The 19,433-nt window shown below is 46.0% G+C and overlaps 2 protein-coding genes and 1 long non-coding RNA gene across 3 annotated transcripts; all 3 read left to right on the top strand.

Annotated features, from left to right (window-relative positions):
* Positions 1-869: 869 nt before the first annotated feature.
* On the top strand, positions 870-5,433 carry LOC100836336 (putative FBD-associated F-box protein At5g56700). The gene is made up of 3 exons (XM_010233680.3): positions 870-2,047; positions 4,475-4,618; positions 4,707-5,433. The coding sequence occupies exons 1-3, from the start codon at positions 986-988 to the stop codon at positions 5,091-5,093; spliced, it is 1,593 nt and encodes a 530-aa protein (XP_010231982.1). The 5' UTR covers positions 870-985; the 3' UTR covers positions 5,094-5,433.
* A 615-nt stretch (positions 5,434-6,048) lies between these two features.
* LOC106866112 lies at positions 6,049-7,512 on the top strand. Its single transcript, XR_001406046.2, has 2 exons — positions 6,049-6,254; positions 6,893-7,512. It is a non-coding gene; the product is annotated as an uncharacterized LOC106866112 (long non-coding RNA).
* A 7,146-nt stretch (positions 7,513-14,658) lies between these two features.
* LOC100836027 (pentatricopeptide repeat-containing protein At3g49240, mitochondrial) lies at positions 14,659-16,921 on the top strand. Its single transcript, XM_003569253.4, has one exon. The coding sequence runs from the start codon at positions 14,719-14,721 to the stop codon at positions 16,714-16,716; it is 1,998 nt and encodes a 665-aa protein (XP_003569301.1). The 5' UTR covers positions 14,659-14,718; the 3' UTR covers positions 16,717-16,921.
* The last annotated feature ends 2,512 nt before the right edge of the window (positions 16,922-19,433 follow it).

Genomic DNA, 19,433 nt, shown 5'->3' with positions numbered 1-19,433 from the left:
CTGCACAAAAGAAGCACCGAAAGAGAATCTTTGACGAGAGCCGGCAGAGGATAGCAGTACTTGTTGCAGGGTGCTAGGGAAAGTTAAGTTGTCTTGTCCCCTGCGGTACCACCCGGAGGGAACCAAGCCGCGTGCCCGGCGACGCCCAAGGAAGATGACGTTAGTACTCGGCCCGCATGTCAGTGTGACATGGGCGGCCTATAAATAGAGCACTACCCCTCCCTGGAGAGGAGCGAGCACTTAGGCATTTAGGGTTTTCCCCTTCTTCTTCTTCCTCAAGAATACAGCTCAAGGAGCGTTATTGTAAGAGTTTGCCTATCTCGGCTAATACAACAAAGCAGGAGTAGGAGTCTTACCTCGGCAAGAGGGCTCCGAACCTGGGTAAATCTGTGTGTGCTTGAGCATCTGTGCGTGTTTCCCTTCACGTTCTCCCTCTTTCGGTTCCTCTTTCGTCTATCGGCCTCAAGTTAAGTCATTTTATGGCATCTGCCGTGACACCACCACGACATTACTCGTGCTACAAAATCAAATGGATCTGAAGGTTTTTTATGGCAATTCACGACGCCTCACGAGTTCACGAGGAAAGTTGAAACCTTACCTAATATTGCGGTGCTAGTTTGCTACCACCGTAGGCTCCAAGTTGATAAATAAAGAAAAAATTTCTTTGTCTTACCAATAGCTATACTGTAAAACAATTTATCATGCAATCGACATTCATCTTCTTCTCTCCTCTCAGTATTCACAATAAAATTTACGAGTACCTTTCTTTCAACTCAGTGTGCAAATTAGTCTTGAATTTGAAAATTCATGTCATGATAGTGATACAGTGAGATGCATGGGTTGCACTTTTAAGCAACTTGACAGAACTGACCCTCACCTCAGCCTCCCACGGTCCAACCCAGGCTCCCAGCAGTTCACCATCCGATCCACCAGACCTCCCCTCCTCAAACCCCAACGCCGCCGCCGCCGCCGCCGCCTATCCGCCATGGCCGCCGCCGGCGAAGGATTTGCAACCTACCAGGATATCGCGGACTACTTCAACTCTCTGGAGGGCCCGTCCGCACAGGACCGCATCGATACCATCGTCCCCTTCCTCATCTCCCTCCTCCCGCCACCCCTCGTCCCCTCACCGGAGGCCAACGACGCCTCCGACTCCGATGACGACCACTTCTCTCTCACCTCCTCCGACTCCGAGGCCGAAGAGGACACCGCGGATCGGTCCACTTATTTTCCGGCGGCGTGGGATGACGGGGAGGACCACATCAGCTGCCTCCCGGACGATCTGCTCTCCGACATCATTTCCCGCCTCCCCACGGAGGAAGCCGCTCGCTCCATGGCCCTCTCCACGCGCTGGCGCGGCGTTTGGGCGGCGACCCCGCTCCTCGTCGACGATGCCCACCTCAGGGGAGCTGGCGGGTACAAAGAGATCTCCGTCGTACGCGCCATCTCGCGCTGCGTGGCCGCTCACCCGGGCCCCGTCCGCAGCGTGCGCATCACCCGCGTCTCCTTCTACGAGCAAGAGTACGCGCTCCGGTGCCTCGTCGCAAGCCTCGCCGCGAAGAAAGTCCAGGACCTCATCCTCTTCAACCGCCCTTGGCCGTTGGACATGCCGCTCCCCGACGACATCCTCAGCTGTACCTCCCTCAACCGCCTTTACCTCGGGGTCTGGCGCTTCCCGGAAACTGCCGCCCGCCCGCCCGCCTTCCCCAATCTCCGCGAGCTCGGCCTTTTCCACACCATCATTGAGGACAGGAACTTCGACGCCTTACTCGCGCATTGCCCGAATCTGGAGATCCTCTTCCTCGCCATGGCGTACTACTGCCCATCGCGACTCCACATCACGTCCCACGGTCTCAGGGTCGTGGCAGAGTGGGTATCTAGCATCAAAGAAGTTGTCATTGACGATGCTCCCTGCCTGAAGCGCATGGTCGTCAACACCGTTTCCGACCAGAGGCCCATCAAGATTGTCCATGCGCCTAGGCTGGAGGTGCTCGGCTTCTTGGATCTCCAGCTCGACATGCTCGAGATTGGCGGCATTGCTATCAAGGTAACTGTGTCTTGTACTCCCGGCTCCCTCCGTTCCATAATTCTCGTCTCAAATTTGCCCCAAAATGGATGTATCCATTCTAAAAAATGTCTAGATACATGTAATATTTCGACAAGAATTATGGAAGGGGGGAAGTGACTTTTTTGTCTGCACTTTGCATTTACTTAATGATACCCTGCACGTTGCTCAGCTACAGACTAGTAGCCAGCAAAAAAAGTATCCAAAACATGTGATTTTGGTAGACAGGTAAAGTATCGATAACCTATAACTGAGACATAATTTCAGGGTGAAAAGAAGATCAATATACGTAAGAGCTTCAACTAAAGATGTTGGGCCCATACAAATTAACAAGGGAATGACTAGATTTATACAATGATACTTAAGATAGTACTCCACTGAAATCTGAATACAAATTAAAATGTAAAAGGTACAGAACTTTTGGTCACAACCTTAACATAATGCTAGAATTTTACACAACTGAATGTGAATATAAATGTGTGGGAGGCTGAGAGCTACTGAAGGAATCGTTTTGTGAAAGTGGCGTGTTGTAGTCAATATGGACAAAAAGGAGGGGATGCAATATATTCAGAACAAACTGGAACTTTTAAAAATTTGATGAGGGAATGTTACTATGGAATTATGGAAGCAGCAGTTAAGTAGCAGTGTCACAGGAAAATCAATTAAAGTTGGTGATTTTCAAGGATCAAAGAGAGAGGCAAGGACATGGTTTCAGTTAGAACTCATAATATAAACAAAAACTTTAAGGGGATCCTCACTGGGAGATGACAACATTCCACCAGGTACACAAAGGAAAGCAATCAAGGGTGAAACGGTTGTAATCTGCGATTCATACAACATTTGCACTAGAAGTTGACAGGCAGAGTTGTGGGAGTTTTGAAGGTAGCACATGTAGTTTCAACAACATACCATATTTAGCTTTGGCCAGTCAGCAGCGAATGAAGAGTGGCAATTTTGGAACGATCATTCCACTAAAGCAGTAAAAATAAAGAATATGGGGAAAGGATGGTGCACCTTTGATTATTTACTCACGGGTCATGGCGACCATGGCCAAATCCAAATAGCAGGGGAGCAGGGGAACGATCTGCAGCGGTGCAGCAGAGCATCTCCTTCAGAAGCTGGGGGAATGTCTGGGAATTCTATCAAATATATAGCAAGCAATTGAAATTTGATTCCAGATGCAAGCAACTATAAGTACAAAAAAAGGGGACATGCTCATCATGAGATTAATCAGAATAGTACTCCCTCCGTCCCATATTAAGTGACTCAAATTTGTCTAAAAATGGACGTATCTATATACTAAAATACGTCTAGATACATGTAATATTTCGGCACTTAATATGGGACGGAGGGAGTATTAAACATGGGAGAAGAGAGGTCCTGATGGTAGGTAGGGCAGAGGTGCCTTGTCATTGAGTGGAACCATTGTCGAGGCTATGATCATGATAAGGTGGATGTTCTGGAAATGCCTAGAAAAAATAATGAAAAACAACTCCAATTTGTTTCTTAAATGGCAATGAAATATGTTGTTTTGTGGTAGTGAGACCTGTACTCAAATGTTCAAGTTCTCCTCGAATTAGTCATATGTGAAGTTGATAAAAGAAAAATAAAATGGGGTAGCAGATGTTTAACTTGCTATGATCTGTCAGATTTTTATATTTGATAGATAACAATAATAAACGAAAATAGTATACCTACTGCGAACACAGAACACAAGATCCCTTCGATGTTCCTTTCAGTTGGTGGAATATTACAAATTGGACTGAACTTGTTGAACTCATTCAGTGCCAACATTGCATATTGTGAATGGCGCTGGACTAATATACTCCGTATCAATTATCATGGACTGGAGCATAAATATTTATGCGGCACTCTCATATGCAGCCAGATTTGTCATTTCACCAAACACCTTGAACCTTGTCAACATTAAAGAAAAAGAATCTGCAGAAAAAACATGAGGGAGAGGGTTAATTTTAGCAATCACTAATGGAAGTATAAACCAGAACTTCTCCCAACAGACCATTCAAACCACACCTGTTACTGATTCGAAATCATGGCATATTAACATGCAACTTGGAATGTGAGAGAACATGACAGTTATGGGCAGGATGGGGGAAGCCATGGCCTACTAACGTTTGTGACGGCTTGACTGGTAGGGAATTGTTGTGGGACGGTGTGGTGGGGAAGTACCAGGGGCACAAAACAGTAGGATAACGACAACGGGCAGTTGCAGGGGGATGGAGATGACGGGTGGAAAGTTAATCGATGGATAGAATACAATGGGGATGTAGCATGCAACATTACAGCTGGAAATAACAGCGACAATATCCAAAAAAAAAAGAAAAATGGTAATGTACATAATTGTGCAACTAAGTATTTTTTTTCTCATGTTCATTTGCCTCAATGCAGGCTGGGATGCATGTGAGGGCTAGCACCATGGTGCCAAGCTTGAAGATACTGGCTGTCAAGGTGCGGCTTTCAGACAGTACTGAGGCCAAGATGTTCTCCACTCTGCTCAGATGCTTCCCTCACCTAGAGACGCTTCACATCATGGTAGTATCTGTGTCATCTATAGTATCAGAAACGCAATTTCAGGATTAATATGTGGCTAAAACTGACATATGTTCTTACTCAATTGCAGTCCATTCCATCTTATTCAGCTGACAGTGTCCTTGGCATGAAGTTCTGGGAGTCCCTGGGCTCTTGCCAATGCATTGAATCACATCTGAAGACGATTGTCTTCCACAGTGTCCTGGGCCAGAACCACGAGTCATTCTTCCTCAACTACATTTTGAAGAATGGGAAGGTGCTGAAGACAGTGGGCATCATTTGTGATGAGGGTGTCGATGTGGTAGTGGAGACAGGCTTGATGGCAGGTTCCGTTGGTGAGGGCAATGCAGCATCAGGTAGAAGCAGTGGCAGGGATGTTTTGTTTTGCGCCGCCTCCAAGTGCTTGAGCTTCCTAAAGGTCATTGACTTGTCAGTGGAGGATCCCTTCTGTGTGTTGAGGCATGAGACGGTGGGCTAGTTTGTGTTTCTGATGATGGTACGGAACTACCGATGCTGGCGTTATTTCCACATGTGCAGGTTTATGGTGCTTAGGATATGGTATTTACTTATTACTTAATCGGAATGTGTTGGTGAAAACTACGGAGGTATGCTAAGTACATGAAGACCTGGAACTGGAAGCTAGTTTTACTACTCCGTATTAGGATTAGCTGTTCTCTTTTCCGGAGACGAAGAGGATTCTGACTAGTGGAACTGCCAAAGCTGTGCGTTGTTTTGCCTTTTGGCCTTAAAAGTACCGAACAATCTTTCTCTAGTGATATCCTGGCGCCAATTCACGTTTGTTATTCGGCTGATCGATCGATCTTTATTCCTCTTCTTAGCTCAACTTTAATTGGTACAGCCCTGTGAATGATCGATCTGGATGAAGGCAGTGACATGCGTGTGCTGTATCAGGAGTTCAGTTGGTGATTGATCGGGATTTTATTTTCCGACCAACATTGATTGGGAATTACTCCGTAGGCAGGCTGTTTTTAGATTATCCTCGTTGAAATAAGGAAAAAGATCAATCTGCATTTTTTATTGGACGGTCAGATTTGAGTGGTCTCGAACCTCTTGCCGAGGAGTGCGTTTAATGAGTTCTTGGTACCATAAAATTTTATTGTGGTTTTGCATTGCCAAGTTGAAAGTTTCTGGATCATATTTTACGGAGAATAAATTTCACAAAACCACACATTTTGCGGCAATTTTCTCGTGCAGCTCCACTTTTGCTAATTTGACCAGAAACACAATGTAACAGCAAGTCCGAAATGACATGTTTAGTCAATTTGACAATTTTCATTACAGGGTGGGCCCAATGTACTGTCAGGTGACACATCAGACAAACCCGACTTGACCCGATAGCCCGTTAGAGCATCCTCAGCAGCTTGTCTATATGCTCTTTAGACGATATAAGGCAAAAAAAGGGTCTCCACCAGCTCGTCCATACGGATGTCTAAACGTAGACATCGTCTACATTCTCCTCCACGACGTCCACATTTCCACCGCCGAGCGACGACGTCCAAATCGCCCGCGCTCGCTCCCGCCGCCACCCCGAAACTTCCCGCCCCAACCGTTCCAGCCAAGGTCGCCCGCACTGCCGTGGAGAGGTCGCCGTCGACTCGCCTCCTCCGTCCGTCGCGAGGTATTTTTTTTCCCATCCATTCGCACTGATATGAACGAGGGGAGCGGCGCCGCTGGATTCGCCGCCCTGCCACCATCGGAGGAGGCTGGGAGCTCTGTCACGGGGGAATCCGAGGGGCGTCGTCGCTGGATTCGCCGCCCTGCTACCATCGGAGGAGGGCGCTGCTGCTGCTGCTCTTCGCGAGGGAGAAAGGGGGCGCTGCTGCTGCTGCTCTTCGCGAGGGAGAAAGGGGGCGCTGCTGCTGCTGCTTCTCTTCGTGAGGGAGATAGGGCCGCTGCCGCCGCCGCTGCTCTTCGTGGGGGAGGAAGGGGGCTCTGCTGGCAGCTCTTCGCGAGGGAGATAGGGACGCCGCCGCCGCTGCTGCTCTTTGAGGGGGAGGAACGGGGCTCTGCTGGCTGCTGCTCTTCGTTGGGAGGAGGATGGGAGCTGCTGTTGTTGGCTTGTTGCTGCTGTTCGTGGGGAGAAGGGAGATGGGTGGTGCCGCTGTTCGTCAGAGGAAGGAGGAAGAAGGGAGCTGTGTTACTCGTGTTAAGGATTCAGAGGGATAAATTGAGATGATCTATTGCACTGAAATTTAGCAGCATTTGCAATTATCTCTTGCTGTTGATTTGCACTTGTATAAATCTGAACTTTTGCAGATGGATGAAGATCAAAGTTTCCCGGACATGTTGAGTTTTGGTGCCTCACAACAACCGCGGTGTAGTCCACTTGGAGAGCAAGAGGTGCCAACCACTCAAGAATGTTCTGCAGCTGTGAAAGCAAAATTCACGAAAGGAAAGAATTGGTCTAGTGACGAGGACAAGATGTATATAGACCTGAAAAAGTAGCCGTTGGAAAAAGTAGCCGTTAGAAAAGTAGCCGTTGCAAATGTAGCCGTTAGAAACCTAGCCGTTGGAAATTTGAGTTCAAATGCTAGTTATAAGATACTATTAAAATATATGAGAGAGAATGTAGACAACCTGTATATAAACAAGCCGATGGAAAACTAGAAGATGTGAAAAAAGAATCTTTTTAGACCATTGTCTATATGGAAATATAGACAACCCCATATAGACAAGCTGCTGAGGATGCTCTTAAGTCCTCATCACTCTACCTGCAACTTAAAAGGCTATTGGGTCAGGTTGGGTTTATCCGACGTGTCACCTGACAGGTGGGCCCGCCCTGTAAGAAAAACTATCAAATTGCGTAATCATGTCATTTCGAACTTATTGTTACATTGTGACCAAAAAATTGTGATTTTTCGAGCAAATTAGCAAAAGGGTTGCGTCAAAAGATTGTCTCGAAATGTGTGGCTTTGTGAAATTTACTCTTTTACGACCATTCCTAGTCACGTTGAGACGTCCCATGGATCTCTACCTGTTCCCAGGGCACAATCGCTTTTGCGGCAAACACAAATTCACCGGTGGAACTACTTGAAATTTGAAAGAAGCTCGAAAACCATGGCCATTATCTGAGAAACAAAGCTGCAACCATTGAGGTAGGTATGATTATTGCCTTTGAAATGCAGGTGATGTGGAAGGTATGCCTGGTTGCGCGGAATTGCTCCATTGAGACAATGCACAGGCTGGGGTGATTATGCGAACCTGCTGGTCGCGTAATCAATCTATTACCTACTCTTTCTTTGTGTTCTGTCTCCACTGGAATGGTTATCCACAAAAAAGAACGATCATGCATATGCTACCAATGTAATCTAACTAGCTAAATTAATACTCCTGCGTGGCTATGGATTCACAAATTATGTACCTCTACGTGCTCAACCACTATGGAAGCGCTCTTGGGGGATATGAATTTAGAAATTTAGTGTTATTGGAAGAGGGAGGGAGTTACCGTGGTCTCCACTCAAGCATACATGTTTTTGCCAAAATTTCAAATTCCCTACTCTGTCCATCGAAAAATGCTCACACGTCTGCTATAGAAAGTTAACTACTCTAGATAAGTATCCATGCATTGCTATAGATAAACAAATTATATTGCTCTACATACAGAATCATTACCTGAGTAACTTGAGTGGATTTGGAATTTACGAACTTGCTGTCAGTGGATGAGGGAGGTCATTGGTAAGTTTCAAGATGGTACTAGTCCCACGTGTATGTAGGGAGAAGGCGAACGAATCACCACCGCTGAACAACATACTTATGGGAGTAAATATATGTTTTTTTTCCTTGCACAATGCACTTATGAAAATATTTCCGATAATTTTTTGAATCTGTGTATAATGTAACACTTTGTTTTTGAGGTGGCATAATTTAACACCCAATAGTATTATGATTTTTTTACTCCTATAACGGTTTGGGCGACATCGGTCAATCACCTTTCGACCGGGTTACGTGTTGATTCGATACAAAATATTGAAATGAAAATATATATAAATATCCAATCTATGATAACAAAATAATACTCCCTCTGAACCCAGGGCTAGCTCTTGCCTCACGGCTTAACAGGTTAGTATTGTATAACTTCGTAGTAAATCTACGACTCTTATTATGGATCGGAGGGAGTAGTTTTAGTATTCTCTCTGTTCCTAAATTCTTGTCGTGGTTTTAGTACAAATTTGAACTAAAACCACGACATGAATTTAAAAACAGAGTGAGTACAATTTTAAATTTTTATAAAACATGTAGTGTATTTTTTAGTCAGTATAAGTACACAACAGACGGCTGTGTGGGCTGGTGTTTTGAAGCGTACAAATGCGCGAAGGAAAGCAAATCTAAATTTATCTAAAGTGAGTAGATGCAGTGAAAGCGAGTTGTCTTTTTGTTTAGACAACAATCTAGCTTTATTTATTCAACGAACCAAGTACAATTGTCAAGAAAAAAAAAAGATTTCGAATAAACCAAAGTTGCACCGAAAGACCTTTGAAGCCAACTTCTCTAGCCGTGCCGATCGCATCTTGACAATTTTTCAAACCTCTGGTGACGAAACAGTAGAAAACCAAACCTGCATGAACTGGACTAACCTTGTAGGTTTTATAGACCCACATGATCCGCCCACCCCATCCGTTGAAAACTTAAAATCATTGAACGCCCGGTGGCCAGGGACACACCCCTCGCAAATCAGGTTGTCAAACCATTGAATCATCACCGAACTGATGTGGAAGATGACCAAAATTACGAAAATACGAGCCATGAGATCTGCGAGCTCCATTGAGCATTAGACCATAATAGTCAATCCAGAACGGGGACGGAGTCGGGAGACCTTCAATCCGCGCGTCGCCGCCTCCACCGTTAGGACATTGTCGCCAAGGATACACAAAACCTTCTAGGAAGGTACTAAAAACACTATTCTAAATGTTGATCCGTGGTTCCCCTTCCTCTTGATGCCAAATTGGCAATCAGAGGCGAGGGGAACCGATGGAGATTGAAACGATGACTGCTAGGGTTTCGTCCGACTAAGGGCAACTCCGGCGGGGCAACCCTTTTGGGCAGGACGCGTCTGTTCGGACCGAAACGGACCAAACCGCGGTCCAGCAGGGCGACACATTTACGCCTCAGTCCGCGTTTTGTTCTGGTTGCACCTATTTTTGCCCCAAATTTTGGGCCGGGTTTGCATCGACTCGGACCGCGCATGGACCTTCTCGTCCTCCCTACCTTCATAGTGGTCCGGCCGTCAGCGGCCAGAACAAAGTCGCCCCTTCCCCATTCCCATTTCTCCAGACCCGCCCCCCCCCCCCCCCCCCGGACTTCTGCCCCCATCGCTGCCGCTTGTCTCGCCACCTAGTCTCTCCACCGCCCAACACCTGAGTTGTCTCGGCACGGACCGTGCTCTCTAAGCCGCCGTCGCCGTCCCCTAGTTCGCACTGCCCGAGGCGATCGGCATGGCCGACAACGACGGGGAGTTCTTCTTCAGCCACTTCCTTGACACCTCGTGCGATGAGGACTTCGACAACGAGACCGAATTGATGGTGAGTGCTACTCTTTTCTTCCATCAACAGAACCATATCCAACGGCCAATTCATAGAGGCTCGATTAAGGGGCGTGCGGCCACGCTAGACCACAAAGACAGGCCGGCCACGCTAAAAAGCCCCAGCGCGCGACCCTTTGTTCTGTCTGGAGTTTGAAGCGAGACATTGGGCCGAGCGGGAGCGCACGAGCTAGATGGGCTCACCCAAACAATCTAGAGAAAAAGCGAGTAGATGGAAGCTACGAGCCTGCTGCAGCACTGCCAGATTCAAGAGGCCTTTTACTCCAACTCGACCACACGCAAAAAAAAAAGATCGCCCAGATCCTCTTGTCCGTTCTTCTCCATCTCGATCACCCAGATCCAAAAACCCTTTTCTTATCCAAGTTACCCCCTTGATTGAAACCATTTTAGAAATCTTCCGAAAAAGGGGTGTCAGCCATGGCGATCGAGCCAAAAATCCCATCACAAATTCTCAGGAAATTAAACGAAAAATCACACATAACCTGCAATCTACAACAAGAAGGTACGCAATTAACCTTGCTAAACTTCAGAACTGACATGGAGATTCAAAAAAGGTTGATGCCTTTCAAAAACAGTATGAAACTAATCTTCACAGATTGAGGTTACCATGACAAAGATTCTGAAATAACCACCCCTATAGCCATGAAGCTACCCATTATGAAACTCATCCTTCTAGATGGGAGTTACCATGCTAAATTTCTAAAATTACCATCCTTGTAGCCATGAACTACCCAATATGGAACTCATCTTGTAGGTTGAATTTGGCATGCCAAAAAATAGTAAAATTACCATGCCTACTAGTCTGAAATTACAAGTGAGACTCTCAGCCTTCCAGATTGAAGTTTCCATGCTAAATAGGTTCAAATTACCAAGCCGACTATTCTAAAATTACCAATGAGATACTCATCCTTCTAGATTAAAGTTGCCATGCTAAAGAGAATGAAATTACCAAGTATGCTATTCTAAAACTAACACTCATCACTCTAGATTGAAGTCGCCATGCTAAATAGATTAGAATTACCATGCCTACAGTGCTGAAACTACCAGCGAGACTCTTGGGAAACTAGGCGTACTATTTTGAAACTACCATTGTGAAACTTATACTTACATGTAGAAGTTGCCATGATAGAAAATAGTCTGAAAATATCATACCTAGTAGACTGAAAATACCATCCTTACAAACCATATTACTCATAGGTAATATACACTAGACATAGAGAAGGGTTAGACAACTTACAGTTTCCCTCAAAGAAATATATCACATCGCAAATAACAATACTAGTCACCAAAAGTATAAAAAGTATGCCTATGCATATATCTGGCATTTAAAGTTGTAGTTTGAGTTGTTGATAGAAAATATTCATAAATCATTGGTTTCTATTGGTAAAAAAACACAAAAAACAGTTAGTCAGGACTGAAGTAACCATGTTAGCATGCAGAAAGTTGCCAGTGAAACCTAATTGAAATTGCCCTGATATGTACATACTAAATAGCCGTGAAGTAGATAGTAAGTTATAATTCCATCAAGTTATTACCAATGCATTGTGACTGAAATTGCCATGTTACATGAAGATAAGTTGTTAAGCATTAGACAAAAAAGTTACCATGACTAAAAGCATCAAGTTGTCGGTGCACTGTGATCGAAACCCCCTTGATATGTTATTATAATTTTATTTGTAGTAGTTAGTAAGTTGCCACTCCTAAATGTACAAAATTGCTAGTGTATTATGATTGGAACTGTCATGCAATGTGGAGATAAGTTTATGCATGGTAGACAGTAAGTTACCATCACTAAATGCACCAAGAGACCAATCCTGTCTAATTGAAATTGCCATGTTATGTAAAGATAAGATGATGTGCTAATGACAAAAGTAATCATGTAAAAGCATCAAGTTGCCAATGTGCTAAGAAAATTTCCAAAGCTCCTTATCCAAAGTTAAGTTGTAAAATTGACAGTAATGTGCCATCACTTAATAAACCAAGTTAACAGTGCATAATAAATGAAATTGCCATGTTGTTTGAACTTAAGTTGTCGGCGCATTCTAATTGGAATAAACAACAGGTAATCATGCGTACATGCAACAAATTGCCAGCGCGTTCTAATTGGAATTGCCATCTTCCAAAACTTAATGTATGTGATGCAGGTGATGGGAATGGACCTGCAAGGTAGGAATCCGTTTGAAGGCGAAAGAATACACCCTAGACAGTACCGAAAACACGAAAAACCGTCCCCATAACGCAACCCTAAAATCAAACTAAGAATTGGTAAGCTCCACCACAACAAGGGACAGAAATAGACCTATCACCAACAAGTTGCAACCAGAAAAAAAAATTGAAACCACCATGCTATACACCCAACCCAAGAGCTACCATGCAGGCTCGGGCGACAAACTAGTCACCACACTATGTACACCAAAGTCCCCCCCCCCCCCATACACACATACACACCCACCCTCTCCCACCCGATACAACATACACATTACAAACCACCACCCAATGTAGTTTCCATTAAGCTTGTACTGTAGTTATCATGTTATATACAACAAAGTAACCACATGATTTAGTCTATGCTACAAACTACCAACCCAAAAACTACCATGAAGGTTGCATACCACATTTATATATACACACCAAAATTACCACCTATTAAGTCACATAGTAGCAGATCATCACCCACATGAGTTGCCATATAACTTGTATTATAGTCACCATGAGTATATACCCAAGTTACCATATTATGCAAACTATGCTACAAGTTACCATCACAAAACTTCCAAAGTCACCAGACAAAAGGTTGCTACTTGCTACAACCATAATACATTACCATCTACCTAGCTAGCACTCTCTGAATGTGGCTAGCTTTTCATCTCACGGTTTCATGATTAGAAGAACATATAGAAGCTTATATCCAACATTTAGCACACTGACTTAGCACCCTCCTTGCCGACTAGCGTCTATTTTCATAGAAATTATGTATTTGCTCATAAATAAGCATATGTCAGCATTTGCATATGCAACACAGAAGCTTCAAACCAAATTAAAGTAGGAAAAATTAATGGGGGCGTAGAGCACTAACAAGCTCAGATCGAATGAAGCAAACTCAGGCCTACAACAACTATGATTAGACCCCATTGTTTTACTCTCCAAACCACCAAAGCATCCGGCCTACTAGAATCACCACATCGGCAACCACTGGTGTGCCTCAACTCAACTTGAATTGACAAAAGGGAATGGCACTAACACATCTTTCTAAACAAAATTGACAAAGCTGACAACCACCCACTCCTTCTCTCTGACCAAACCGACGACATATCACAAAACACGCATCCTCCTCCAACCAACCATCTGTAGCTTCATTCTGCTCGAATTGATGAAGGGAGTGACCACTGGCACTTCAATTTCACTCGAATCGGTAAAGCAAATGACCACCCGTGCCTTGTCTCAGACCAAATCAACGAAACTCGACACGACATCAACAATGTCTCCTCCTCCGCCTTAGAATCGATGGATGATGGATGGTGGCACCACCCCCATCTCCTCTTAGCTCTGAATTGCTGACCCACACACATCCCCTATCCCTCCAAACTCTGACCAGCAACAAGCCGCCCTCGACTCGAGAAACTACGACCACCCATAGAAAAATCATCGACATACCTTACAACTCCGGTCGCCTGGGTCACTCGGAGGGCGCAATCACGATTCCGCCGGTCGCCAGAAAGGGCAGCGAACGAGCCTGGTGGTGCGCTTTGGCAATCGCCGGAAGTGGCAGCGAGTGAGCTCGGTGCTAGGTGGAGACGGTCGCCGGAAGAGGCAGTGAGCCAGTGCGGGCTGTATGGAGGCGTTATGGGAGAGAGAGGGAATGGATGAGGTCGGCTCAGCTCAGCGTTGGGAAAGAATCAGACGGAATTTAAGACGTGCTTGTTACTCTTCGCATCGGACAAACCGGAAAGAATCAGGCGAGACCGACGAATCAGAAGCGATCGCGCGAGACGTCGTAATAACGACCGTCAGCTCATTAAGATTTATGTTGTTTATTTATACTATTTGTATTTGATGATTTGTAATAATTCAGAACATTTGTTTGAAGTTCGTTTGCTTTGAATTTGTATCTCAAATGAACACAATTGTGCAATGCCCCTCTATTTGCCGGACCAAATGGGTAGCTCCGCTGGGTGCACTGGCTGACCCCAGACGGACAGAAAGGTTCTTTTTCTGTCTGGCCCGCGACCAAACGAAAGAAAATGACCGCAAAAAATGATCCGTTTGGGTCGGCCAGCTGCAATTGCCCTAACTCTCTTCCGTGCGCAACAACTCGTATGTCGAAAGCGAATTGTCTGGTGTAGTCGTGTGGCCTGTCATTCAATCATGTCCAGCCCATACAACAATAACAGGCCAACAGGCCCGTATAATCTTCTCCGAAGAGTAGCCCATCTTCGGTTCTATTCTGTTGATCTGTTCTTCTCGCCATTCGGTCATGTCCCAGAGAAAATATCCCCCAAATCCCTAGCTAAACCCTCGTCGACTGCCGTGCTCCGTGGCCGCCATGGCGCTCTCGAAGCCCCTCCTCTCCCGCCTCCTCCCCCTCTCCCACCGCCTCCCCATCCGCCCCCACCTCCGCCTCCTCTGCCTGGCTACTCCTACCGATCTTCCGGATCCCCCCACCGACGCCTCCGCCGAGCGCCGCCGCCGCAAGCGCCGCCTCCGCGTGGAGCCGCCGTCCTCCCGCGGGCCGGCTCCCCAGCGCGCCCCTGGTGGGCCCCGCCCCTCGTCCAACCCCAACGCCCCTAAGCTCCCCGAGCCCGCGTCGGTACTCTCCGGCAAGCGCCTCGACCTCCACCGGCGCATCCTCACGCTCGTCCGGGAGAACGACCTCGAAGAGGCCGCGCTCCTCACCCGCCACTCCATCTACTCCAACTGCCGGCCCACCGTATTCACCTGCAACGCCGTCCTCGCCGCGCAACTCCGCCAGGCGCGCTACGCCGACCTCCTAACCCTCCACCGCTTCGTCACCCAGGCCTCCGTCGCGCCCACTGTCGCCACCCATAACATCCTCCTCCAGGCCTACTGCGACTGCCGTCGCCCTGAAACCGCGCTCGAGCACTTCCGCCTCCTCCTCAAGGATGACTCCCCTGTCCTACCTTCTCCCACCACATATCGCATCCTCGCCCGCTCCCTCGCCGAGAACAGCAAGCTTGACCTGGCGCTTGAGCTCAAGGACGGCATGCTCGAGCGTGGATTTGTCGCTCCTGACCCCCAGGTCTACGCATTCATCATGGGCGGTTTTGTGAACGCCGGGGATGGTGACACGGTGATATCGCTGTACGAGGAGCTTAAGGAGAAACTTGGTGGTGGCTCAATCCTTGATGGTGTGGTGTACGGCAACCTTATGAAGGGTTACTTTCTCAAGAGCATGGAGAAGGAGGCTATGGATTGCTACCATGAGGTTCTTGGAGATGGGTCCAGTGTGAGGTTTGGGGCTGTTAGTTATAACATGGTGCTTGATGCGCTTGGGAGGAATGGGAAGTTGGAGGATGCTGTACAGCTGTTCGATAGAATGTGCAAGGAGCATGATCCACCGAGGAGGATTGCTGTGAATCTCGGGAGTTTTAATGTGATGGTTGATGCATACTGCCGTGCTGAAAGGTTCCAGGATGCAGTTGAGGTGTTTGGTAAAATGGGTGAGAAGAGGTGCTCACCAGATGCACTGTCGTACAATAATCTGATTGACTGGCTGGGAAGGAATGAACTTGTTGGGGAAGCAGAAGGACTGTATAATGAGATGGGAGAGCGTAGTATCAACCCCGATGAATATACATATGTCTTGCTTATTGAGTCTTGCTTGAAGGTGGATAGGGTGGATGATGCTGTTGGTTACTTCAATAAAATGTTTGATGTTGGTCTGAGACCCAATGCCAATGCATTTAACAAAGTTATAGGTGGTTTGGTGAAGGTTGATAGGCTTGATGAGGCACACAGGTTCTTCGATCTGATGCCTGAAAAGGAGGTCAAGCCAAACATTGCTAGCTATGAATTGTTATTGAGAGCATACACTGATGTGGCTAGGTTGGACGATGCAATTAAGATGGCCAAGGGTGTTCTCTTGGATGAGAGTGTGGTGTTCACTGATGAATTAAAGGCAGTTCTAGAGGGGGCACTGGAAAAGGAGGGGAGAAATGAGGATATGACAAAGTTGTATGAGGATGTTGAGAGGGAGAAAGCAGAGGCGGCAGCACTTGCAGCTGAAGAGAAGGCTAGAGCAGAGGCTCTTGCTAAAGAAGAAGAGGAGAAGAAGAAGGCTGAGGCGAAGGCTAAGGAGGAAGCTGCTGCAATAGCCAGTCGAGCAGCTATCGATGCGGTGCTGGGTCGCAAGAGCGGTGCAGAAAAGGATGAATCATCTGAGGGGTTGAATGTTGAGGAGGCACAGGTTGTTGAATCCCAGAGTGGCACCATTGGTGTTGCAGGAGAACAGAGTGAAGATGAAGACCAGAAGAAAGAAGAATCTGATGAGGCCTCGTCGCAGGTCACAGTTTCATCATCTTGAGTTTCTGTGTGTAATGGTTAGTTTCATTTCAATAGTACAACGTGACTAGAAGAGCTTCTACGAGATGCTTGATGATTTGAATGAAGTTTGCATGTTCCACTGATTGTATGCTGGAAACTTTTTGTACCACATCTCTTGTTTGGAGATAACAGTAGTACAAATTTCTATATTCCTGGTATCAATAAATTAATCATGTCATTAACCACCCCCCTCCTCTTTGTTCTATTTGGCCGCTGAGTCGATATAGATTCTTATCCTGGCAATTATTGTTGTTTACTGTGTGCTGGCAAATGGGCTTTGTGTTGTTATTACTCCCTCTGGATTTCTGACCCCGAAGGCCACACCCAGACTCATGAGCATTATATCAAAGCAAATGGGGACTGATACACGAGTCCTGATGTGGGAGTGCCCCTTTGGGGTCAGAAATCTGGATGGAGTTTCATGTGGTCTGTTCGTGTTGGGATTGTCATCTGTTTGCAATTCACTTGCTTTGATATAATGCTCATGAGTCATCACGGGGGTTGACACTGTGGCATTCAGCGAATAGTTTGCATTACTAGGTTAAAAGGTGTGTGGTTTTCCTTTGCTGTTTAGGTAGGGTCAGTCAGCCTCTTGTCATCTGTTGCTTCGCCCTTTGTATGTCCGATGTCCTCCTCGCCACACTTCATTTTTCAGGATCTAAAGAAGAAGAGGTTTTCTTAGCGGGTCCACATATGTATTAACACAAAAAAGGGTTGACACATGCATTTACAGATCCAATCAACCCTGAATGGTCTCATCACTTTGCCTTCCTGGTATGTTGATAAAAAAGCTTCACATGTTGAAGATTATGGTTGAGTTTAAAATTCTAGCAGCTGTGGACCTCTCCAGGTGTGGTTATTGGAACAAGACTGTCACACTGCTGATGAGTGGTGATAAATAGCTTGGAGAAGGAAGAGGTTAGTATGGAGCTAGGGATGGAGATGGAGTTGACTTTGACAGTGGGGAAACTGCCAGCTTTGTCACTTGTAAGTCCTGCATTATCATGCTGAACAATTGCCACCTTCTCCAGCCTGGTTAGAAGCCACCTTACCCCTGTTTCCAACATGTCTTCTTCATTTTCCCATGTGATCTGTGAAGGATTTGTGTTGCTGATATTCTTGTTCAGGTGGTTGTGATAATTCTGATTGCGAAGGTGATGTTCACAAAAAGGGAGGAGATACCTTATATACTTCTTGTATAGGGATCCTGTGAGTGTTTCTTCTATTCAAATTCTATCATGTAGGCTGTAATACTCTCTCTTTCACTGTACCAATGGTAAATTATTAATCTAGAAGATTTGCTCCTCTTCTCGAAATAAGTACATGATTACGTTTTTTCTCGCTAGATCATGCTCAATAAGTTAGGTAAATACGATGAGCTCTCGCTACTCGCTAGCAGATGAACCTGAAGCAGTATCCTTCGAGTAAAAAGGTTACTCTTTGCCGAGAAGTTATCTCATTCTGTTGCTGTTGCAATCTACCTGTAAAGTGGATTTCTTGACAAGGCTGCCGTTAGTTTCTGCTGCTTAAGGAGAGCAAATCTTCTAGATTAAGAATATACCATTGGCACAATGAAAGAGAAAGTACATGATTATATTGTTTCACGCTAGATGATGCTCAACAAATTAGGTAAATACGATGAGCTCTCGCTACTCACTAACACATGAACCTGAAGCAGTATCCTTCAAGTAAAAAGGTTTTACTGTTTGCTGAGAAGTTATCTCGTTCTGTTGTGTTGCAATCTACCTGTAAAGTGGATTGCTTGACAAAGGCTGTCGTTTGTTTCTAGTCCCTCCGTCCCATGTTAAGTGCCGAAGTATGACATGTAGCTAGACGCTTTTTAGGTATACATACATCCATATTTGGCCAAATTTGAGTCACTTAATATGGGACGGAGGGAGTACTGCTTAAGGAGTTCACTATTAAGTTAGGTTAGAACTTAGAAGAAGACAACACTGAGCATTTGTTTCTTCTTTTGTTGCCTCTGGACCAGATGTTTTTGGGTACTTGATTATATATTTCCTTTATAGACATAGATACGGTGGTTAATAAGGATGTTCAAAGGCGGGTTTTACTGGTTTAAGTAAAAAACCAACCCAGCCTACAGATTACAGATTTACAGTTTCCATCTGTTTGGGTAGTTTAGAAGGGTTTTAGGTTGTCAAGTCCAGTGTTGCCATTGATGAGTGAGGCGGGGTAGAAGCTGGCGTATTTCAGGCTCACAGCAAGCTGAGTAGGGATAATGAGTACTGTGCGACGGTCGACACCAGTTGCTGGCGCCGATGAGTGCAGCGTCGCAAGGTGAAGGGCGAACCGGCCTGTGCATCCAGTACCATGAATCAAACGGCGGGGCCATCAGTTCGTCATTGCTGGTTTTGGCAAGCAGCCAGCAGGAGACCAACTCTGGGAAAAGCAGGGCGTGATGGTCGCCAGGAGGAAAAGGAGTTTGCCACCGTCAAACACAGGGTCTACCTGCTCACTCCCAGGATTCCATGGTTGTGCTCATGAGCTCGAGTTAGACGCCTCGAGAGAAGACCATGTAGGCTGCTTTTGCACATCCGATTCTTCCAGTTGTTCGCTCTTGCCCTCTTCTTGCACCTAAAGACCAGCTAAGATTTCTAGAGGACGCAGGGTGCACAGTTTTGGTGAATGGAAAACAGGTTCGCAGGTTTGGGACTGAACAAACACAACCTAACC

This window comes from Brachypodium distachyon, chromosome 2 (assembly GCF_000005505.3).
Source record: "Brachypodium distachyon strain Bd21 chromosome 2, Brachypodium_distachyon_v3.0, whole genome shotgun sequence".
Taxonomy (NCBI): Eukaryota; Viridiplantae; Streptophyta; class Magnoliopsida; order Poales; family Poaceae; genus Brachypodium; species Brachypodium distachyon.
Note: the sequence above shows the minus strand (reverse complement) of the source record. Positions and strands in the feature narration are given on the sequence as shown.